Genomic DNA, 25,931 nt, shown 5'->3' with positions numbered 1-25,931 from the left:
CAGAAAAAAGACTGGCTCTGGACTATCTTTATGGTTGCTTAGATTTTTATCAAAACAATCTTTTCTCTCCAGAAAGATACATCTTTTATAACCTGGAAAAAAATTAATGCAACTCTGTCTCCTTCATTTAAGGGAAGCGGTGGCTCAATAGCTAAGATGGTGAGCTTGTCAATCAGAAAGATCGGCAGTTCGAATCCCTAGCATCGCATAACAGAGTGAGCTCCCATTACTTGTCCCAGCTTCTGCCAACCTAGCAGTTCGAAAGCATGTAAAAATACAAGTAGAAAAATACTTTTGGTGGGAAGGTAACATAACCAGGTAGACGTCTTCGGACAGCGCTGGCTCTTCGGCTTCCCTAACCCTAGAGTTGGGAACGACTAGCACATATGTGTTAGGAGAACCTTTACCTTTACCTTCTTCATTTATACACAATTAAGTATTGCTCTGAAATGTCTTTTGCTAGACAGTGTGATTATCTAGCACTTCTGAAATTATCTAGTTTAATACATAGCAGACAAATTCTATAATGAATTAAAAAATTAGGCCAGTGGGTACTACATGATATCTTAGAATAAATGAGACCCCAGAGAATGAAGCACAAAAGATCAATTTTTATTACAGCAGTTTTGGCTCTGGTACATGTAAAAAGCATGGATCTTTCCTTTAATAGTAAGTAGAATAATAAATGTATTCAGAATCACCCTGTTATTTTATTAATGATTACTGATTATATCCTTTGTTTAATAATGATTATAACTGAGGAAAGGAAAGAACAATACTAACATGTGTAATGAGGGGACAACTCTTCAAACAGAGAAACCATTATCGGTATTAAATATAAGCTTCAAAAAAGGCAGAATTGCTATAAAGTCCTGGCATGTAAAGGAAAAACATATTTTTTTAAGGTCTAGTTAAATGAAATATTGACAAATGACAGAACTTTTCCGTTTCCCCTTCACATTTCAGGAAAACTCAGTCAAAAAATTATATTGTCTTTGCTAAGTAGAGCTCCTCACTAAGACAATATCTATATCCATATTCCCTTTAAAAAGGGAAACTCTTTTCCTCTCAAATAATTCCAACTTTAAAATGGAAACCCTGTCTTAAGAGTTACAATATATGGAATATGATCGGGGGGGGGGGGAATTCCTCTGTAGGTTAGGAAGATTATCCTGAATTTAATATATTTCCTACCAGAGATTAAATCAGAAAGATTAAACAGAAAGAAAATTAAAATATTGTGGAATTTCCAAAAATAAACTGATAAAAGTCTTGACTCATAAGGTACCAAATTTAACTGTGACTGAAAGGAAAAAAAATATGGATAACAGATGTAGCAAAATAGAAGACAAAAAATTGGATATGATTACAAAGTATCAAGATCTGAAAAGCAAAATTGAAAGATTATGGCATAAATCAGCCATTGTGGCCCCAGTGGCACACTTGGTTTCATATCCAAAAATCTTAGATGGCACATAGAAAATCTGTGCATTGACAAAATTTCCATCTGTCAATTTAAAAAGCCACATTACTTGCATCTGCAAATACATGGCAAAAGTCTCTGACTCTCTGCCTAACTACTTTTCTTTTTTTTTTGACCAATGAAGTTTCCTGGAGGGGAAGCAAAACATCTTAGTTTAACAAACTTTGCTCAGTTGCCATGATTCAACCTTTTAATTGGCCTGGATAATTAAGTCTTCACTTACATATTGAGGAGGAAGACTTTCCAACTAAGCAATCAAGTGCCACTGAATGAAATACAACCACAAAATCATAACTGACAAAAAAAGGGGAGAGGAAATCTCATGCACATGCACCCAACACAACCCAAGATATGCCAGAGCATTTAACCTAGTATCGCCAAATTTCCTTGAGTTCCTGGCTAATGATAACAGGGAAACCAACATTTTTCCCCCCAACACTTTTTCAATACCAGATTTGAAGTATATGTGTGGGATATTTTGCATCATGTACTAGTTGAAGGGAATTCTTTACAACTAACCAGTGACGTGCGGTGAGGTTTATGGCTGGTGAGGCACTGATGTCACACACACACACACACACACACACACACACACACACACACACACACGGAGGCAGATGTCACACAAGGGGCCTTCAAAGACTAAACTTTTTTTTTACTGGTGGGGAATTAAAACTCCCCTTTTCCTCAATGGGAAATCATATTCAGACAAAGAAAATTATTAAAAATATCCTTTCCTTTCTGAAGCCTGGCTCTTTCTCTGCACCTATATTGGGAGGGGGGGAATAGGGGAAATGCAAGCGGCGAGGCCAGCCTGCCCCTTCTTGTCTCCCACCCCCACTTCCCAACGGGACAAAAAGGCAGAGGGCTGGTCTTGCAAACGGGGATCAATGCACTCGCCGCCTCCCCCTCCCCTGGGAGGAGCTCTGCAGCAGGACAGACGAACGGAGGGGGAGATCGCCCCTTCCTCCTCCACGCCCCCCAAACCCCGTCTTCCCTGGCCTGCACCCCTGCGCTGGAAAGGCGAGCAAAAGGCGCAACTCGATGCTATGCCGTGCAATGCAAGTGATGCAATGCAATGCAACGCAATGCAACGCAACGCAACCCGCCAGGCTCCTTTGGGTTCGGGGGTGATCTGAATGGGGGGAGCGGGGGATCCCCGGGGCAGAGGTCTCCTGGTGCAACACTTATCCGCAGCTCCGGAGCGAACCTTCGCCTTCCCCGCCCAGGATTGCAAGGCTGGAGGCCTCAGCAGCAGCCACCCCCACCCCAGCCAGCCAACCCTCGGCCCGTACCGTCAGCGGTGGGACCCGCGTGGTTCCTCTCCTCCCTGGCGCTGTCCGGTGGGCGTGCGAGCACTGGGTGCGAGCGCTGAATGGCCGGCCTGGAAGCCAGGCCAGCACTTTAAACATGTTTCGCTGAATGGCCGGCATGCCTTCCGAGCCGGCCATTCAGCATATTTCACTGAATGGCTGGCCCGGAAGGCATGCCGGTACTTTAAAGTGCCGGCCAGCTCGGCCGCCATTCAGCGAAACATGTCCTGATTTGTGGCCGGGCGGCACGCTGGCACTTTAAAGTGCATGCCGCCCGGCCACAAACCAGGACATGTTTCGCTGAATGGCGCGCCGAGGCGGCATGGCTTAAAAAAATAAAATAAAATAAAAAATAAAAAATGAAAAATGAAAAATAAAAATAGTGTTTTACCCGCGCACCAGCAGAGGCGGATAAAACACACACACACACAACCATAATAAAAACAAATTACAATTACTTACATTACAAATAAATTGAATTCCTCCCCCTTGCCCCCTCCCTCTGACCCACATACCTTCCAGCTGCGTCAAAAATGCAAGATTTGGTCTAGCCAGCGCCAGGCAGGCTAGGATAGTTGCTGCTAGAGTCACCACGTGGATGACTCTGCTTAAATGTTTTAAAATAGCCTCTAAACAAAGTGCCCTCTGCAGGAGGAGGCGGGAGAATCATGTGCCTCATTTGCATAAGGAATGTTTTACTTTTTAACCCTTGGTTAACTCTTAAAAGGCGAAAAATTCCTTATGCAAAGGAGGCCCATAGTTCTCTAGCCTCCTCCTACAGTTAGCACTAAGCAGACTCAGAGTCACTGTGACTTGGAGTCTGGGAGCAACTACCTTGGCCTTTTTAATTATTTTAAAAATTGTTTCCTTTTCCTCAGGAGACTGGTGAGGCCCCGCCTCCACTGCTTCCAGTGACTGCACGTCACTGCAACTAACATATAGTTCCATGAATTGTCTGTAGAAATTAGCAGGTGATTAAATTCCATAATAATACATACATACACACACACACACATACATAGAGTTTTGTCACAAAGTAAGACATTGGGTATTTGTTTACCTCTCTGGAACTGGGAGCTTGGGGCAAAGCTTAGCAGCGTTTACATGTGTAGTGTATTCAGATGGCTTTAACTCATAACTACATAAAGCAGATCCTGTTTAAAGCATAAAAAACAAAACAGAACATTACTTGATGAAAAGTGATATAACACATCGCATTAACACAAGAAATGAAACATTGATTCTAGTATTCTAGTATTCCTTGCTGCAATAGACCAGTGTTTTTCAACCTTTTTTGTGCAAAGGCACACTTTTTTCATGAAAAAAATCACGAGGCACACCACCATTAGAAAATGTTAAAAAAATTTAACTCTGTGCCTATATTGACTATATATAAAGTGTTTTTCCCACGGCACACCTTACACTATGTCACGGCACACTAGTGTGCCGCGGCACAGTGGTTGAAAAACACTGCAATAGACAATGCCATGTACAATATAGATTTTCTGAGAGCAATGTTGTACTTAGGTAAATAAAGAAATGCTGTGTTTTTAGAAATAATTAGACTGATCTCACATAATTACATATTCAAATTTGTATTCAATTTAATTTATATTCAAATAATTACAACAAAAACTTTAGGAACTATCTGGAACAGGATCACCACAAGGGCAGTTCCTTGCAGCAGTCTAGTTTAAAGCGTAGTTCCTCAACCATATAATCTGCTGTACCAAAATGGGAGATCTTCACACAGAATGGATTATTCATCACTCATTTTATAACCACAAGGAACAGACATCTTTCAGGAAGCCTTACAAGCAGCCCTTATATGATTAATAGAATATGAATTTGAGAAGTGAATGGATAGATGGAAAAGTTATTTTTGAATTTAGTATGATTTTACATGGATAATAAATGGTGCCAAGAAAGAGAGGTTCATGAAATGAGGAACAGATGTATGTGTACATTTTCAATAATCAAGACCTGTTTTAACAGATCAAACCAATGAGAAATTCTGTGATTCTGGAGTGTTGCCTTTTTCTATCTGTATTTATGTCTCTTCTGCTACAACTTTTGGAAGTAAACCAACATTTTTCTCCTAAGTATTATCATCTAGTCCAGTGGTTCTCAACCTTCCCAATGCCGCGACCCTTTAATACAGTTCCTCATGTTGTGGTGACCCCCAAACATAAAATTATTTTGTTGCTACTTCATAACTGTAATTTTGCTACTGTTATGAATTGTAATGTAAATTATCTGATATGCAGGATGTATTTTCATTATTACAAATTGAGCATAATTAAAGCATAGTGATTAATCTGCCAATCTTGGTTTGGGAGAAGATCAGCCAGGCTGGGATTTTCCAGGATAAAATGACTTCCCTGCCTACCTCCAGCAGCAGTTTCACTTTATTAAGTTTATTTTTTTTACATTCTGTTCCACCAACCCACCCACCCAGTTTTCTTTCTTTCCATTCCCCCCTCCCTTTTCTTCTTTCTTTCTTTCCAATCCTCCCTCTCTTTTATTTTCTTTCTTTCCATTCCCCCCTCCCTTTTCTTCTTTCTTTCTTTCCATTCCTCCCTTCCTTTCCTTCTTTCTTTTTTTTCCATTCCTCCCTCCTTCCCTTTTTTTCTTTCTTTCTTTCCATTCTGCCCTCCCCTTCCTTTCTTTCTTTCTTTTTTTCTTTCTTCCTTCCTTCCTTTCTTTCTTTCTTTCTTTCTCTCTCTCTCTCTCTCTCTTTCTTTCTTCTTTCCTAAACACAGATTAAGAAGTTTCCCTTTAAATGGGATTTTTAAATGGAGGCTTAAGCTACATCAAACTGTGCTTCCGTCCCGAGTGGAAGTCCTCAGGACGGAATGGGTGGGAGGGGCCTGTCCTCCCCTCCGGCCTCTCCTGCCAGCCCTTCCTGGGGCCCAAAAAGTTTAGCCCACAGGATAGGACTGGTGGAAAAGGCGGCGTCCTGGCCCAAGGCGGCTTGAATCCCAGCATGCGCCTGCCTGGGTGAGAGCCTGTCCCATTGACTGAGGCAGGTGGCCCAACTGCCCTGGCGGTCTCCTGCTCTCCGGGTGCCTTCAAGCCCCTGTGCAGGCAGCTGAGCTGAAGCGACACTGCCGGCCGCACTTGCTTCGGATGTTTGTCAGAGCTGAGGCTGATCCACCACCCAGAAGAACCCGTCTCTCTCCCCTTTCAGCGCCTTGGTCTTTCCCTGGCGTGGAGACCAGGCGGGGTGGCGTCTAGGTTGCACCCGGAGCTGGGAGGAGGCTGCTTCACCACCCGGCGCTCTTCATGCACCTACTGCTTCAGGACACATTCCTGAGCATGGGCGATGCCAGTGGAGGTGGATGGTTTTAGGTGACCCCTGTGAAAGGGTCGTTCGACCCCCCAAAGGGGTCGCAACCCACAGGTTGAGAACCACTGATCTAGTCTAAATTAAACTGTAACTTATTTATATAGCTTTTAACTGGTATCAATGGATGCAATAGACTTTCCCAAGCTGATGCCTTTTATTTTATAAGGAAGATTGTTAGAAGACTATTTAATTTGTCAGCGTTCATATTCCATCAGAACTTACCACTGCACATCTTAATAGCATTCCTTCTGTCATTTTTGTAGGTTTAAGGAAACTGCTGGTTGTAAGACAATTCTACTTCTTGGAACCACAGCTGAGGCTGGTACACTTTTTCCCCACATTTACAGATGACTGATCTTTCTTTTCTCTAACAAATCTTTTGGTAATTCTCCCACCCTAATAGTTTATGTTTCCAACTAATAAGAACACCCTTCCACCCTTTGGGGAAATTTTCTTTTGTGTGTGTGTGTGTGTTTTTTTTTGAACCATTGCATTCTTTAAAAAAAAAAGATTTACAAGTGTGTTTAGGGCATATAGAAGACTATACAACATATACAACACATTATCTATGGAGCTCTGCATGTCATGAGAAGACAGAAATTATGTTAATAACTTTAAATGAGCCCTAAAGAGCTTTAAAAACTAACATTGACATTGATATACAATAATTTTTAAATGAATCTCCAAACAGTAACTTTTTGCTATCATTCTTTCAAGATGAATCTCCAGCAGAATTCATTCCATGGTCATTATCTATTTCCAAATGATAGCATACTTGATCTTAGCCAAAAGGTTGCAAAACTATATATTTATATTTGTATCATCTAAACCTTGTTGTTCCGAAGTGAGCAAACCAAAACACACGCCTTCTATTGCAGGTTCACAATAACAGTTTGCTATGGAAAAATGATAACTGTAAACTATGAAAATTTCATTGATAAGTTAACAGTCATTTCAAAAATTGCTTTGGACTTTATAAAAAACAAAAAGAATCATTTGTTTTACTTTTTGACTACCAGTTTTTTTAAAAGACAGCAATGTAAACACAATTCATGAAGAAAGATACTCTCACTTCCAAAAGTCAGGCACAAAACATTATTTCAGGTGTTTTTTTTTCCAAGCCATTTTATATGGACTGTAAAAGTGGATATGACATCCACTTATGTCAGCTGCAGATAATTCTACACTGCAAAGCTCACTCCAAAAGTATCCACTCAAAAACCTACTCAAGCGTGAAATATAAAACTAAACACTATATATAAATTTCAAAACTGTAATAGTAATATTTGGCTACATCTAGCAAATATTTAAGAGTTTTATGAAGCCAATTTTGCACAGAAATTTTGACCACCATTCCTATGCTATTTTCCCATCCCTCATTTCCTTTGTACATTATGTTAAAATTACTTGCTTCATACATGACCTACCTAGAATTGGGGGTGAAAGGTGTTACCTCCAAGAGCTGGTTTGTTACGAGTAACTCTTTTCTGACACTTCCTCTCTCAGTTTTTAATGAATTCATATCCTGATTCATCTCAAAGAGGATCCTACTCTGTGTTCCAAATATAAAGTTAATTCTTTGATAAACATGAATACTAAAAGGTCAGTACATAATATAATATAATAATAAAGAATATAATATATAAGAAAATAAGATATATATTATATATCTTATATAATATATATCTTATTTTATATAATATATTATATAATAATATTATATAATAATATATATTATTTTATATAATAATAATCTTATTTTATATCTGTGTGTGTGTGTGTATACACACACACACACACACACATATATAATCTTATTTTATTATTCAAGAATTTGATATCTTCTATGGTTACAATAAATTAGGATGAATCATACTTGACATTACTTGAGTGCTATTGTTATTGCAATTTCACAAAATATTCTGCTTTATTATTATTTAGTCACCTCAAAGTGAGATGGATGGCAAACAAGTCATAGATAGATAGATATAGATAGATGATAGATGATAGATAGATAGATAGATAGATAGATAGATAGATAGATAGATAGATAGATCGATCTAATATGCAATTCTACAGTTCCTCGTAGGATCCCTGCTCCGGAGCTTGTCGGGTGTGAGTCCCTGCTGGTGAAGTTGGACCTCAAGGGTCAAGTGGGTCTGCTGTTAACGTACCTGCCTCCCAACTGCGTTGCAGCAGCCCTCCCCTCGCTCCTCGAGTCGGTAGCCGAGCTGGCAATTGAGTTCCCCAGGCTTATGGTCCTGGGGGTTTCAATTTGCCCACGCTCGGTGAACACTCTGATGGGGCGCAGGAGTTCATGGCTTCCATGACAGCCGTGGGCTTGACCCAGGTAATTCGGGGCACAACCCACTCAGCGGGTCACACGCTCGACCTCGTATTTCTCTCGGAGCAGTGGACTTGTGATCTTGGTCTGAGGGGTAATGAGATCATACCCCTGTCGTGGTCAGACCACTGCCTACTGAGGCTTGACTTCCGGAGACCAAACCCCCACTGTAGGGAGGAGGAACCGACCAAGTGGTTCCGCCCCAGGCGACTTATGGACCCTTTGAGGTTCCAGACGGAGCTTGGGGTTATTCCTGATACTCTCACCCACAGTCCGGTAGAGACTCTGGTTGCTGCCTGGCACTCGGCAGCATCGGAGACCCTGGACCGGATTGCGCCACTATGGCCACTCCGAGGTGGTGGATCCCGGAGGCCTCCTTGGTTTACCGAGGAGCTCCGGGAGAGGAAACGCCGAAGGAGACGCCTAGAGCACCTGTGGAGGTCCGATAAATCCGAATGGAACCGAGCACTTTTAACAACTTGCACCAAGGAATACATCAGGGCACTTAGGGCAACAAAAAGATCATATACTGCCTCCTTGGTTGCGTCCGCCGAGTCTCGTCCAGCCGCCCTGTTTAGGATAACCCGTTCCCTCTTAAATAAGAGGGACACGGGGGACCCCTCGCAGGGTAGGGCTGAAGACTATGCCCAGTTCTTGGCGGACAAAGTTGCTCGGTTTCGGTCAGATTTGGACTCCACTTTTGCAGACCCAGCCGAGGCACGAGTGGACGATTTGGTAGACCATCGCTGGGTTGAGTTCCAGGATGTTACCCCCGGGGACGTGGACAAGGCCATGAGGGCTGTGAGTGCCTCCACCTGTGTACTGGACCTGTGTCCCTCCTGGCTGGTTGCTAACAGCAGGGAGGTGACACGGGGCTGGATCCAAGCGGTTATTACCGCCTCGCTTCGGGAGGGGCACTTCCCCGCCGCACTTAAAACGGCGGTGGTGAGACCCCTCCTGAAGAAACCATCTTTGGATCCAGTCGTACTTAACAACTACCGTCCAGTCTCCAACCTCCCCTTTATTGGGAAGGTTGTTGAGAAGGTGGTGGCCTACCAGCTTCAGCGGTCCTTGGAGGAAGCCGATTACCTGGACCCCTTCCAGTCCGGCTTCAGACCTGGTTACAGATGTTTAGATGTTTAGATGTTTATTAACATTTATAGGCCGCCCTTTTCCCTGAGGGGACTCAGGGCGGCTCACATAAAATCAGGGAGGGGGAAATACAAACAATGACATAGACACATATAATAAAAATAATAAGCAACATACATTCATCATTCGGGAGGGGCGGCTATCCTTGTCCCCAGGCCTGACGGGCTAGCCAGTTCTTAAGGGCTGTGCGGAAGGCCTGGACGGTGGTGAGGGTACGAATCTCCACGGGGAGTTCGTTCCAAAGGGTCGGGGCTACTACTGAGAAGGCCCTCCTCCTTGTAGTTGCCAGCCGGCACTGGCTGGCCGATGGAATACGGAGGAGGCCCAATCTGTGTGATCTAATTGGTCGCAGGGAGGTAATTGGCAGAAGGCGGTCTCTCAAGTATCCAGATCCACTACCATGCAGGGCTTTATGGGTGACTAATAGCACCTTGAAGCGCATCCGGAGATCGACAGGTAGCCAGCGCAGCTCGCGGAGGATAGGTGTTATGTGGGTGAACCGAGGTGCACCCACAATCACTCGCGCGGCGGCGTTCTGTACTAGCTGAAGTCGCCGGATGCTCTTCAAGGGCAGCCCCATGTAGAGCACATTGCAGTATTCCAGCCTAGAGGTCACAAGGGCCCGAGTGACTGTTGTGAGTGCCTCCCGATTCAGGTAGGGTCGCAACTGGCGCACCAGGCGAACCTGGGCGAATGCCCCCCTGGTCACAGCCATTAGGTGGTGGTCAAACGATAGCACAGAAACCGCTTTGGTCGCATTGACCGATGATCTCTGGAGAGCCAGGGATGGAGGCCACGCCTCCATCTTGGTTCTTCTTGACCTCTCGGCGGCTTTCGATACCATCGACCATGGTATCCTTCTGCGACGACTGCAGGAGGTGGGGGTGGGAGGCACTGTTTTGCAGTGGTTCTCCTCCTACCTCTCGGACAGGTCGCAGTCGGTGTTGGTTGGGGGACAGAGATCGACCACGAGGCCCCTAACATATGGGGTGCCGCAGGGGTCGGTCCTGTCCCCCGTACTATTTAACATCTACATGAAACAGCTGGGCGAGATCATTCGGAGGCACGGGATAAGATACCATCAATATGCGGACGATACGCAGCTGTATCTGTCCGCCCCGTGCCAACTCAATGAAGCGGTGGACGTGATGAACCAGGTTCTTGAGGCCGTTAGGGACTGGATGAGGGCTAACAAGCTTGTACTCAACCCGGAAAAGACCGAGTGGCTGTTGTGTTTCCCTCCCAATAATTTGGTTAGTGTTCCATCGCTCAGGCTGGGGGGCCAAATTTTACACCCCTCAGACAGGGTTCGCAACTTGGGAGTCCTCCTGGACCCACAGCTGACCTTTGATTACCACCTGTCGGCTGTGACCAGGGGGGCATTTGCCCAGGTTCGCCTGGTGCGCCAGTTGCGACCCTACCTGAATCGGGAGGCACTCACAACAGTCACTCGTGCCCTCGTGACCTCTAGGCTGGAGTACTGCAACGTGCTCTACATGGGGCTGCCCTTGAAGAGCATCCGGCGGCTTCAGCTAGTCCAGAATGCGGCCGCGCGAGTGATTGTGGGTGCGCCTCGGTTTGCCCACATAACACCTATCCTCCGCGAGCTGCGCTGGCTACCTGTTGATCTCTGGGTGCGCTTCAAGGTGCTTCTTACCGCCTATAAAGCCCTTCATGGTAGTGGATCTGGGTACTTGGGAGACCGCCTCCTGCCAATCACCTCCTCGAGACCCATTAGATCTCACAGATTAGGCCTCCTCCGAGTGCCATCTGCCAGCCAGTGCCGGCTGGCCACTACGCGGAGGACAGCCTTTTCTGTAGCAGCTCCGGCCCTCTGGAACGATCTCCCCATGGAGATTCGTACCCTCACCACCCTTCAGACCTTCCGCGCAGCACTCAAGAACTGGCTATCCAGTCAGGCCTGGGGGTAAAGACTTGATTCGCCCCCACCCGAATGATGAATGAATGTTGTTTATTTTTTAATTACGTGTTATGTTATATGTTACTGTATGTATTCCCTCCCCATATAAGTTGTTAGCCGCCCTGAGTCCCCTCAGGGAAAAGGGCGGCCTATAAATAAACTTATTCCTATTCCTATTCCTACAGCTTCTGAACTGGTTTAAAAAGAGTAAAATGAAAAGTACAGACTAAAAACAATTCAATCAACATACAGTATTTTTCGGACTATAAGACGCACCTTTTTGCCTCAAAAAAGAGGCTGAAAATCTGTGTGCGTCTTATACACTGAATACAGCATTTTTTGCCTCCGAAACCCCGCCCCTTCACCAAAATGGCCGTGCATAGCCTTATGGAGGCTTTTAGAGAGCTCCTGGGTGCTGGGGAGGGCAGAAATGACCGAAAACAGCCCACTTTTGCCCCCGCAGCCCCCAGCAGCACTCTATAAGTTTCCTAAAGGCTATGCATGCAATTTGTTTGAGAAAAAACGGACCCATTTTCGCAAAAAAACAGGCGGTTTTGGGGGGGGCGCCACTCAGGAGCACTCTGCAAGCCCCCTAAAGGCTATTCATGCCTCTTTTTTGGGGGGGGAAAGCAGCCCCATTTTCACGAAAAACGGGCCATTTATGGGAAGTTTGCAGAGTGCAAAAACTCCCCCCCCCCTTTCTGGAAGTTCTTTAGTTGAGTGGTTGATATGAATTACATTGATCAAGTGCTGTGCCAGCAGAAACAAAGTCTTAGGTGCTGCAGATTGTCAGTAATTTCTCCAGGACATGGATAAATACACCTGGAAACATCTACCTACCTACCTACTTTCTCTCTCCCTCCCTCCCTATCTACTGTATTTCTCTCTCTTTCTCTCCCTCTACCTACGTACCTACCTACTCTCTCTCTCCCTACCTCTCTCTGTCTCCTGTATTTCTCTCTATTTCTCTCTCTCTATTCCTCTACCTACCTACTCTCTTTCTCTCCCTCTCTCTCCCTCCCTCCCTACTGTATTTATCTCTATCTTTCTCTCTCTCTCCCCCCTCTCTCTACCTACCTACCTACCTACCTACCTACTTTTTTAAAAAAAAATGCCTCTTCAAAACCTTGGTGTGTCTTATACTCCGGTGCGTCTTATAGTCCAAAAAATATAGTACATACTAAAAATGAAGGCAGATGTTTTAATAAACATTGGGAGAAACAAAAATATATTCATTTAATTTTTACCTATAGATGCCCTATAGGAAAATATATGTCTTCAACAGATTTCTGAAGCAATAAATAGCTACAGAATCTGAAGGGAAATAACATTTTTCATTTGATATCAGTCTTAGAAAGCATTCTCAACTAATAAATACACATTTAACTCCAATTGTGATCATGAATAAACATGATCTAGTTTCATAATGTCCTCGTATATTTGGAACAAAATAAATATACCTGAGATATTGAATTTCACTGATTTATTTTTAATACTTTTATATTTTTATTCTTTTATATATTATTTAATATAAATGTATGAAGTTATTAAATCATAATCTTTCACGAGGTCATTATTCATGATTCTCACTGTATAAATTACATTTCCTAATGTAATTTTCTATATTTCAAAGCTTATCCTTGGTCATTATTTCTTCCTTTCACTATAAAATAGAATATGGAATTTCAAGCCTCAAATCCTCTTAGATTCAACTCGAGGATTATTACTTAAGAATTTAAGCCACATGTTAATTTAAGAAAACAAAGTTGGGGATACTTGGACACTTTTGTCAAGGCCACATTTTACCATCTAGCAGCCACATAGATGCAGTTGTTCAAAGCTAACCATGGCTAACTTCCCTTAGTTTTTTTCTCCTGACAGAAACATTTGACAAATCTATCAAGGATCCAACCAATAAATTATTGTTTCTCTGCACTGTTCTGCTCTTTTGAATCTTACAATTACAACTACTTTCTTACATTGGATTTTATCATTACAATTTTGACCACTTTCCAAATGACTCCTGAACTGAGGTGGAAGAGAAGAAAGGGAGAAAGGATGTGTTTGTAATAACAAAAGAAAATATTCTGTTGACCTTAGATAGCACTTAGATCTGAATTAAGATCTTTACTTGCATTACTAACATCTTAATGGAACAAGTTGTGGGTTTCAACTAATAACTACTGTAAGTACTTGTGATTCATAAAGAATTACAACAACAACAACAACAGTGCGGGAAACTGGGTGGAGGCTCATCTTGAGTCACTTGTCAGCTCATTTTTTCTATTGCAAAATATAAGATGATTTATTAGATGGCTCCAAAGAACATACATTAAATTAACACATTCCAATTAAAAAATTAAATGGATTTAAGGATTGCATATATTCTTGCTGTTGATCATGAATTTACACAACAGAATTTACATACAAGATACAGTTTTAGATAAACTTGCAGAAATTGATGGCAAACAGAAAGCTAAAAAGTGGTAAAAAATGTTTTTTAACGTATGTTCATTAGATGTTTGTCATAGAAAGAAGTTAATAAAGAGAATTAAGAATGTTATAAGAAGATAACAACAGGAGAAATATTACAAGAGGTAAAGAAGATTAATGATTTATTATAAAATGGAATAATTAGAAAGAAGCAATGATTGGTTACAGCAGTAGAACAAGAAAACATTGTCTATCGAAAATATTTTTACTACTTGCAAAGAAAAAAGAGGAAAGAAACAAATAATGTCAAGACAAGGGACAAGATAGTTGAAGCCCATGAGTGAAAGGGGCAAAAATAAGGGGGGAAATCACCAGTAGAAATATTAAAAATTCAGCAAAAGCAAAGACTTTGTACATATTAAATATTTTTTTAGAATAAATTTTATATTTACACAAAGAAGAAGTCTCTTGGAATATCCTCCTAAGGTTTTTGCACAAGAGAAGGAGAGATGCTATTCTAAAACAGCAGATTGAGGCCCACTTAACTGTAGAAGGGAAGCAAATGCAAATATTTGAAAATGTTTTCCCTAGAATGTTAAAAAAGACGACAATTCATATTTCTTGCAAAAGTCCTAAGAACTAAGCGTAAATAACTAAACATTAAATATACATGGAGAACTCGAAGACTGTTGGGGACAAAAGAAATAACTGCTGAGACAACAAACAAAAGCTTCTTTATGTAAAAATAGATGGAAATCACAACTGAAAGAAAAACAAAAGAATCACCACAAAACCAGTCCAAGAAGACAAGTACTTAGGGAGTTAAACAAAGTCAAATAAAATTATAACGTTTAGATTTATTGGATATGGAAAACTTTCAAAAGAAAGTAAAATGCCAAAATCATTTGGAAAAGGCAAACTATATAGAAAACCTTTGGTATATCAACTCAGAATAGCAAAAGCAATAGCTGTTAGACTTATATACCGCTTCATAGGGCTTTCAGCCCTCTCTAAGCGGTTTACAGAGTCAACATATTGCCCCCAACAACAATCCGGGTCCTCATTTTACCCACCTCGGAAGGATGGAAGGCTGAGTCAACCCTGAGCCGGTGAGATTTGAACAGCCGAACTGCAGAACTGCAGTCAGCTGAAGTAGCCTGCAGTGCTGCATTTAACCACTGCGCCACCAGAGAAAGACAAACAGCAAGAGAAAGGGAATAAACTGTTACATACACACTTTTTACATGTTTTGGGCTCTCTCAGCCCAACTCACAAAATAATGGAGGAAAGAGTATTGTGTGTGTTAGCCACCTTCCATCAGTTATAAAAATAATCACGGGAAATAAATAATCAGAAATAATAGCAGTTGCATAATTTTTCAAGCAACTATATTCTTTGTAAATATACAAGAAGATAATGGAGAAGAAGAATAAAAAATAGAATATAGCAGTAATAATTTTAGATGCACAAAAAGGCCTTTAACAACCTGGAGCAGTGTAGCAGAAATTTGCAAGACTGTAAAGAACAATTGATTTAATTTAATTAATTATTGAGGAAATTATGGTAAGAGTAAGATTCAAAGATGATTTTGCAAATCTCAAAAGAAAGGCAAACCAGCTTTCCCTAAATCTTAGTTTATACTACACACATGTTGTGAATATTGAAAATATTTGAATTAAAACTGCAAATATTTAACTAAGAATGATTCCAAAAAGTATACATGAAAAATATCATAACCTATATATATGCTGACAATGGCAAGAGTCAATTCACCATAACATTGGAAAACAGAAAACAGAAAATGTACCAATGATACAAGATTGTGAGACCAAAATTGGAAGATATGTAGCAGTTCCTAGTCTTGGAAATATGGGTGTTGTTAAACTCATGGGAGCTTTCTTTGATATAGGTATAGTATACTGTATGTATATACTACTATAGTATAGGTCAGGGGTCCCCAAACTTGGCAACTTTAAGACTTGTGGACTTCAATTCCCAGAATTCTCCAGCCAGCATAGCTGGGAGTGGAAGTCCATAGCTGTCTGGAGAATTCTGGGAGTTGAAGTCCACAAGTCTTAAAGTTGCCAAGTTTGAAGACCTCTGGTATAGGTTCTCCTGCTTGAACAGGGGGCTGGACCAGAAGACCACCAAGGTCCCTTCCAGCTCATTTATTCTAAAGCTATTAAAGCTCCACTCAATGCTGGTCATGGGTGGATTTTCTTTTAGGATATGTGTTTAGTTTTTGAAATATCCCCATTCCCATCCTCTCTTCTTGAGGAATTACTAGTTTTGAATAGTTGGTTCGGCAAGCAAAAGTTTAGTCATTGAAACCATTTAAGCATTTAAAGGCAGAACGTCTGTGTCGTGCAAAATAATTGACAATCTGAAGGAGATAAGATTATATTGTATGCCTTTGTATGTGTGGATACACATAAATTTTGCAGCAGGGTTAACATAGGGGTACCCTAATTAATTGCTTTTAAATGACCTTCTGATTCCGTTGCTTATTGGGAAGGTAAACCAAGGCAGAAACTGGAGCCAGATTTAGCTATCGGAAATCCCCTTCTGATTGTTCCATTTGCATGTTTTGTCATATTTATTTTATATCTTGCATATTTTTTTAATGTTATGTGATTATTTTGGTTTATTGTTTCTTACTGTATATCATTTACACTAGCTGAGTTGGGAAGCCCTATAAATCCAATCAATCAAAACCCCTCAAGAATTTTGATTTTTCAATGAACAGAATCCATATATACTTATACAATATATACAATATAATTATCTTTTACCAGATAATTAAATTTACAAGATAATCAGAGCAGATTCTTAGCAAAGTAGATTGAATTTATTGTAGCACATAATCTTGGTGAATTATATACTGTGTTGACCATGGTTTTCGATATTCATGTTTAACTTAGAGCTTAATAACAATTTTTAATCTTGATATATATTCAATTATTCATAATTAAATATGCTAGAAAGTTATCATATTTATGGTGTTTTAATTCCTTATTTATTCATTTATCTTTTATGTTTGCTTATGTACTATATTTAAAATGTGTAATAAAAGTTCAACTATGGAACTGTCTCTGATAATAATAAGACTAATAATAAGACTAATAATAAAACTAATAATAATAATAATAATATTAATAATAATAATAACTCCACCGTTGCCGGTCCTCAGCCCGGATGAGAAAGGAGGAGGGTTGGGGTCAGGTTGGCAACCTGGCCCCATAAAGAAAAACCCGCCAACCCTTAGAATATGGTGAAAGAAACTAATAAAAATTGTATACCGCATCAGTCGTCACGCGGGTTAACAAGGGCCGTGGCGGATGTTGGGGTCCCTGAACATCCGTCGACAAGTGGGCTACAAGTGGACCAGCCAACAAAACGACAAAAATATAGTGCAGATGAAAACCGTGCCATAATGGCCTGTTACTACAACTCAGAGCCAGAAAAAAGAGGTTATTTAAAGTGAATGTATGAATTATGGAAACAACAATAAGTGGGATTTCCGTATCCATAAAAAGGGGCAAAATCACTGCATGTGAGGGAATTGAAATGCCCAATGGCCAACTAATTAAATGCAACGAAAATGAAGCCTACAAATACTTAGGCATACTTAGGATACAAGATTGTGAGACCAAAATTGGAAGATATGTAGCAGTTCCTAGTCTTGGAAATATGGGTGTTGTTAAACTCATGGGAGCTTTCTTTGATATAGGTATAGTATACTGTATGTATATACTACTATAGTATAGGTCAGGGGTCCCCAAACTTGGCAACTTTAAGACTTGTGGACTTCAATTCCCAGAATTCTCCAGCCAGCATAGCTGGGAGTGGAAGTCCATAGCTGTCTGGAGAATTCTGGGAGTTGAAGTCCACAAGTCTTAAAGTTGCCAAGTTTGAAGACCTCTGGTATAGGTTCTCCTGCTTGAACAGGGGGCTGGACCAGAAGACCACCAAGGTCCCTTCCAGCTCATTTATTCTAAAGCTATTAAAGCTCCACTCAATGCTGGTCATGGGTGGATTTTCTTTTAGGATATGTGTTTAGTTTTTGAAATATCCCCATTCCCATCCTCTCTTCTTGAGGAATTACTAGTTTTGAATAGTTGGTTCGGCAAGCAAAAGTTTAGTCATTGAAACCATTTAAGCATTTAAAGGCAGAACGTCTGTGTCGTGCAAAATAATTGACAATCTGAAGGAGATAAGATTATATTGTATGCCTTTGTATGTGTGGATACACATAAATTTTGCAGCAGGGTTAACAATGACCAGAGCATCTCTTGGTTAGCATAGCCAATAAGAAACTTAGACAATAATATTAAGGCATGTATGAGCAATTATCTGTCCATGGTTGCTTAAAAAAAGTGACACCAGAGTTTCTTGCCATTTTTGGATGGGGGCTGGATGAAAACAGTAATATAAATCTTAAAATTGATATATTTTTTTAAAAAAAGGAAAAAATAGATTGTACTTCAGTTTTGCTTAGATGTGTGATGTGAGTCAACCATTTTTGATACTTAGACCGCCAAATCTTAAAGACTATGCAGATGGTTTGGAAGGGGTTAGTAGCAAAGCTAGTGTTGATATTGTGGAAATTAATGAAACTGAAAATTACAGTGTTATTGCAGGGATGTGACTATCCAGCTAAAGTTGTTTCTTTGACATTCTAAGACTTAGATGTCTGAGCGATATCAGGATCATTTTTTGATGGAAATTCCAGATTGGGTGATAAATCCATTTTCAGATACTGAGGAAGATGGGGTAGTGGAGGGTTAGGGTTAGGGTTAGAGCTGCAAAATGACATTGAGCTGAAGCCAAAGTTCAAGAAATCATATCAAGAGTTTTGGTTACAGAAAGAAATTTCTGATTGCTATCCTGCACTATGGACAGTGGTTAAGAAGCTCCTTGTTGCATTTCCAACATCATATTTGGTGGAACGTGGCTTCAGTGTGGTCATCCAACTTCTCTCCAAGCAAAGAAATTGACTCCATATTACTGAACGTGGTGATTTAAGACTCCTGCTAAGTGACTTAAAACCAGACATTGGGAAACTGGTATCACTTCATCAAGCCCATCCATCATATTAAGAATTTACTGAACAGTGAAGTAGTTACTAAATTTTACTGAGTTTACTAAGTTACTAGTTACTAAGGTTCTTGATAAATGACTATCAGACTTTGAAAACCTGGTATCACTGGATCATGTTCAACAATTTTGTTGAATTAATATTAACTAAAAAGGTTTTTAAATTGGATTTTGAATAAATGTGCAATTAATTGTTACATTTTTGAATTTTACTGTTACTATCTTCCTTCCGTCGTACAAACCGCCCAGTCACATGAACCCCCCAGCCACACCCACCAAGCCACGCCCACAGAACCAGTAGTAAAAAAAATGACTTCCACCACTGGGTGGGGGGCACTGAGGATCAGTTTGTAGTACCAAGGGGGCGGTGGACTGAAAAAGTTTGGGAACCACTGATCTAACTAAATTCAAATAGGAATAGGCTCTCTCACATACAAAATTGTACCCAGCAAGGCAAGACTTTTGTTTTTGAATTAAGTTGCTATTCCAACTTGTGATATTCTTACGGTATTTTACAAAACTATATAGTCCTGCAAACTCAATTCCTTCATGCTGAATTAGGTTTGTTTTGCAAATTGCTGCAGATATTATAATCATACTTCTTATTGAAAAGGTTGTTTGATCCTCATATTGGAAGAATAGCTAAGTTGAGGGAGTATGCTTCAGTATTTAGAATCTTAAAAGTAAACCTGATATAGAATTCAATTCAAATTGGAAACCATTCCTCAACTATGTTATATGGGTTTGTGCAACATCTATGCACCACAACCTGACTTTTTCCCCAGGTACTTGGATCCAGTTGAGAGACGTGAGGTTTGCATGACATGAATTTGGTAATTTGTTAATTAACATAGTTATTTTGTCTTTTAATTTAACTTATTTTTCTCTCTTTTAAAATGGTACTACGGTTCATTACAGACTGGAATGTAAGAAAACCTTTTATCCTGTTGCTGTATGGATTAATTGATAGCTTTTAACATTCCTAAACTGGAAAGATAAACTGGCTGATTAAAAAAAAAAGTTTGTTAGTGCAAATGGGGGTCTGGTTTGTCTCTTCATTAATTCCAAGCAACATTTTTTACATCAGACCTCATTTTAATTAATATGTATGATATTACGGGATGCAAATATTTAACATGTAACTGATTTCCTATGCAAAGGGGAAGTTACTTTTATCCCGTCCAATCAAGTTCCCTCTTGCATTTTCTCTGTTGTGTTAATTATAAAAAGGAATGTAAAATGGGTCTTGAGGCTCTCCCCTTTTCATAGGGGTACCCTAATTAATTGCTTTTAAATGACCTTCTGATTCCGTTGCTTATTGGGAAGGTAAACCAAGGCAGAAACTGGAGCCAGATTTAGCTATCGGAAATCCCCTTCTGATTGTTCCATTTGCATGTTTTGTCATATTTATTTTATATCTTGCATATTTTTTTAATGTTATGTGATTATTTTGGTTTATTGTTTCTTACTGTATATCATTTACACTAGCTGAGTTGGGAAGCCCTATAAATCCAATCAATCAAAACCCCTCAAGAATTTTGATTTTTCAATGAACAGAATCCATATATACTTATACAATATATACAATATAATTATCTTTTACCAGATAATTAAATTTACAAGATAATCAGAGCAGATTCTTAGCAAAGTAGATTGAATTTATTGTAGCACATAATCTTGGTGAATTATATACTGTGTTGACCATGGTTTTCGATATTCATGTTTAACTTAGAGCTTAATAACAATTTTTAATCTTGATATATATTCAATTATTCATAATTAAATATGCTAGAAAGTTATCATATTTATGGTGTTTTAATTCCTTATTTATTCATTTATCTTTTATGTTTGCTTATGTACTATATTTAAAATGTGTAATAAAAGTTCAACTATGGAACTGTCTCTGATAATAATAAGACTAATAATAAGACTAATAATAAAACTAATAATAATAATAATAATATTAATAATAATAATAACTCCACCGTTGCCGGTCCTCAGCCCGGATGAGAAAGGAGGAGGGTTGGGGTCAGGTTGGCAACCTGGCCCCATAAAGAAAAACCCGCCAACCCTTAGAATATGGTGAAAGAAACTAATAAAAATTGTATACCGCATCAGTCGTCACGCGGGTTAACAAGGGCCGTGGCGGATGTTGGGGTCCCTGAACATCCGTCGACAAGTGGGCTACAAGTGGACCAGCCAACAAAACGACAAAAATATAGTGCAGATGAAAACCGTGCCATAATGGCCTGTTACTACAACTCAGAGCCAGAAAAAAGAGGTTATTTAAAGTGAATGTATGAATTATGGAAACAACAATAAGTGGGATTTCCGTATCCATAAAAAGGGGCAAAATCACTGCATGTGAGGGAATTGAAATGCCCAATGGCCAACTAATTAAATGCAACGAAAATGAAGCCTACAAATACTTAGGCATTCTGCAGTTGGATAACATCAAGCATGGAGAAGTAAAAGCTATTGTCAGGCGAGAGTACACCAACAGTTAGGAAAATTTTGAAATCTAAAACAGAAAAAAGAGGCCTTTTAAAGCGAATGTATGGATTATGAAAACAACAATATCCAGATTCAAATGTTAGTGAACAACGACTAGCAGATCAAAGGCGATTTATTATACGAAATAAAGTGTTTAGTGAAGTTGAACTTGAGGAAATTCAGGCAATTTGCAGATAACATTATGGATTATTTGGAAACAAATAACATCTTGCCAGTAGAGCAAAAAGGCAACAAAAGAAGGAGCAGGGGCACAAAAGACCAGCTCCTAATTGATAAAATGATATTAGAAAATTGTAAGAACAGAAAAATGAACTTGAATATGGTCTGGATTGATTACAAAAAGGCATTTGACTCATTGCCACATAGTTGGATCATAAAATGCTTAGAAACAACTAGCATTAGCAAAAATATTACATCCTTTACTGAAAAGGCAATGAAACAGTGGAGAACTGAGTTCGCAGTAGGGAATGAGAACTATGGAATGGTTAATATCAAGCAAGGAATTTTCCAGGGTGATTCACTTTCACCTCTTCTCTTTATCATCGCGATTATCCCACTATCAGTAATCTTAAAAAAAAATGAAAAGAAGCTGAAAAAAAATTCTCAATTATTATATATGGATGATTTGAAACTCTATGGAAAGTCAGAAATAGAAATCCAATCACTGACAAACACAGTCCGAGTATTTAGCACCGATATTTCAATGCAGTTTGGCATGGAAAAATGCGCCACTGTATTCATAAAAAGGGGCAAAATCACTGCATGTGAGGGAAATGAAATGCCCAATGGCCAACTAATTAAATGCAACGAAAATGAAGCCTACAAATACTTAGGCATTCTGCAGTTGGATAACATCAAGCATGGAGAAGTAAAAACTATTGTCAGGCGAGAGTACACCAACATAGTTAGGAAAATTTTGAAATCTAAATTGAATGGTGGAAATACAATCAAAGCCATAAATACCTAGGCAATACCAGTTATAAGATACACAGCTGGTATAGTTAACTGGACCCAAGCTGATTTGGACATTTTGGACCGAAAAACCAGGAAACTAATGACAATGCACTACAGTTTACATCCACGTGGTGATACTGATAGACTGTATCTGCCCCGAAAATCAGGTGGCAGAGGATAATTACAAGTGAAACAAACAGTTGAAGAAGAAAAACATGCATTGGCTGATTATTTAAAAGAAAGTCAAGAACATCTATTAATCAAAGTAAAGAACAAAAATCTATTGAAGGCCCAACAGACGAAACAAGAATATAGAAAACATGTGATAAAATCAAGAATGGAGAGTTGGCAGAACAAAGCACTGCATGGTCAATTTCTGGAAAAAATAAAAGATAAAGTGGACGGTGAACAAACTTGGTTATGGTTAACAACAGGTTCATTAAAGAAAGAAACAGAGTCACTAATCCTGGCTGCGCAAGAACAAGCTATCCGCACAAATGCCATTAAGGCCAAAATCGAAAAATCCTCTGATGATGCCAAATGCAGACTTTGCAAAGAAGCTGATGAAACCATTGATCACATACTCAGCTGCTGTAAAAAAATCGTGCAGACTGATTATAAATTGCGGCACAATTCAGTAGCACAAATGATCCATTGGAATTTGTGCAAAAATTATAATATTAAAACAGCAACAAACTGGTGGGAACATCAGCCTGAAAAAGTCATTGAAAATCAGATGGTCAAGATCTCGTGGGATTTTTGCATACAAACGGACAAAATACTGGCGCATAATGCACCAGACGTCACACTGGTTGAGAAAAATAAGGTCACAATCATAGACATCGCAATACCAGGTGATAGCAGGGTCGCCGAGAAGGAACATGAAAAAATCGCAAAATACCAGGACTTAAAAATCGAAATTCAACGACTATGGCACAAACCAGCAGTGGTAATTCCAGTGGTAATCGGCACACTGGGTGCTATTCCAAAAGCACTGGAATTACATTTAAAACAGTTAAAAATTGACAAAATCACCATCAGTCAAATGCAAAAAGCCGCACTGCTTGGATCTGCACGCATATTACGAAAATACGTTACGATATCCTCGGCCCCTGGGTGGGGCCCGACTAGTAACCAATGCCAAATCCGGCGAAACAACTGGCCGCTGTGATACAATTGTATAATAATAATTTCTTTTTTCTTTTTCCTATTGTTTTGTTATTCTGTCTAACATCTAATTTGCTTAATTTGAGAACAAGCAGCTGCTCCTCTAGGTTGCATAAGGTGAAAAGAAATTAGAACTGTTTTTTCGGATAAAATCTAATGCTCTGGATTAAGATGATGATGCTAATTTAAAAGCCTTTATGAGATGGTGCAACAGAATTAAACTTCAGAAATACACAAAATAAAATTATGACAAATATAAACTAGCAAACTCCACCATTAGTATTATTTTAATATTCATTAATTCAATGAATATTCTTATTGGAATAGAGTTAGAAATATAGCTTGCTTAATCTTCTGAAGTTTACCTGAAGAGGCCAAACTGTTTCCATTTCTGTAAGCAAAGTGAAAAGTAATATTTTTTCCAGATTTGTGTTTTGTCTAAAACACTACAAAATATACCACTATTTGTATATAATGCTATGGTGTCACCATGGTGTCACTTCCTTCTCACCTTGTATCATTTAGGGCACATTTTTGTCAAATTGGCATAAACAACAAATCATATTGACTCACATCTATTGAAATGTAGGTTTTAATGCATCACTTAATATTCTATTGATAAGTTCTAAAAACCTTCTTAGACACTGAAAACCAGCATACTAGAATATAAATCTGACTAGAATTCTTCTTAGCATCTGGCACTTTATGTGCAGCTCTGATTCTAGTTCAGTATGATGCATTGGAGAATGCCACATAAGACTCCTATTCCTCTATAAGTTCTGTTAACTCTTTTAATATATTTGTTTTAAATAAAAGCATACAAATAAATTTTCAGAAGCACTTTACTCCAAACATATTTGCAATTTAGGAACAGTCTATGCATATATATCAGAATAATCAGTATTTATTAATAACATACATTTCTGGCACCTAGTAATGTAAAAAGAAAGTAATTCACTCAACTATTCCAGGAAAGATGGAAAGAGGAAGGGATGAGAAAGGAGGGAAAGGAAATGTTGTTTATAGAGAGTTCTCAATTTACAATCACAATTGATTCCAAAATCAATTAAGTTAATAACATGGTTGTTAAGTAAATTTGGGTTCCCCATTGACTTTGCTTATCAGAAGGGGTGATCACATGACCATCGAATATTGCAACCATCATAAATATGAATCAGTTGCCAAGCATCTGAATTTTGGTCAGATGACCTTGGGGATACAGTAATGGTCATAAGTCATTTTTTTCAGTACCATTGTAACTTCAAATGATCACTAAAAGAATGGTTGTAAGTCAAAGACTACATGTAGTTAGGATGTTGGATTAAGAATAGAGCCAATCTCAAATCTGTATTCAGTTATTTTCTCTTAGTTGCCAATCTACTTCAGTAAGTTTTGTTGTAGAAAAAACCTTGGAAACTATAGATGCCTCCTTGAGCTTGTAGAGAAAAGGCAGGATATAAATCTAATAAATACAAATACATAATTTTGCTTTCTCATTAAAACTATCTTTGCTGGAACCATTCTTGGACCATTAGTCTTTTTACAAAGTGTAACATCAAAGAACAGTGCAGAGCCTCAGAACAAAAATTAGGGACATTGTATCAACATTGTTAATGTGGTTGGTGTGGGCTTGTCACCCACTAGGAAAATTTGATTAATTTTATGAGCTTTAATTCCTCAAGTCCAATTAAATCTATAACATTCAGATATGAAGAGAGAGCACTTAAGAAAAACAGTATCTTGTTTTGTTTCTTTAATATGTAAAGTTTATAAGATCATATATATTTCAACTATTGTAGATGAAGCACTTTATTCTGAGAAAAAGAAAAGCCTGTTTAAACACAATGCATGATGGTTTCCTTTTTATGTGTTCTTAGTTATTTCCAAATAATACTTTAGTAAAATGATAAATAAAATTGTATTCATCTTACCATTAATATCTGCAAATTTCTGAACATCATCCAGAGTTTTTAACTCACTACGTGGGCATGCTGATACACAGAGAGCAATGGACTTGATCTTCCGACGTACTAAATCTACATTGCATGGCTCCAGAAAAAACACAAACCTTAAGGAAAAAATGCACATACATGTTAATATAGATAAAGAACCTAAATCAGAATTTTCAATTTTTAGAAGTAAAAGCACTATATAACATAGCATTTATTTAATTATACACTTCCACTTAATATTACAGTGGTGCC

General features: G+C 39.2%; 1 protein-coding gene across 4 annotated transcripts in view; it reads right to left on the bottom strand.

Annotated features, from left to right (window-relative positions):
* Positions 1–25,931, bottom strand: part of SLC44A1 (solute carrier family 44 member 1) — a 113,457-nt gene that overhangs the window by 43,039 nt on the left and 44,487 nt on the right. For all 4 annotated transcript variants that reach the window (XM_032213167.1, XM_032213169.1, XM_032213168.1 and 1 more), the window contains 2 exons: positions 25,659–25,795; positions 3,857–3,950 (listed from right to left, as the gene is read on the bottom strand). In XM_032213167.1, coding sequence (XP_032069058.1) covers positions 3,857–3,950; positions 25,659–25,795 — 231 coding nt within the window. The remainder of the gene's footprint in view (positions 1–3,856; positions 3,951–25,658; positions 25,796–25,931) is intronic.

Source organism: Thamnophis elegans, chromosome 3 (assembly GCF_009769535.1).
Source record: "Thamnophis elegans isolate rThaEle1 chromosome 3, rThaEle1.pri, whole genome shotgun sequence".
NCBI classification, from domain to species: Eukaryota; Metazoa; Chordata; class Lepidosauria; order Squamata; family Colubridae; genus Thamnophis; species Thamnophis elegans.
Note: the sequence above shows the minus strand (reverse complement) of the source record. Positions and strands in the feature narration are given on the sequence as shown.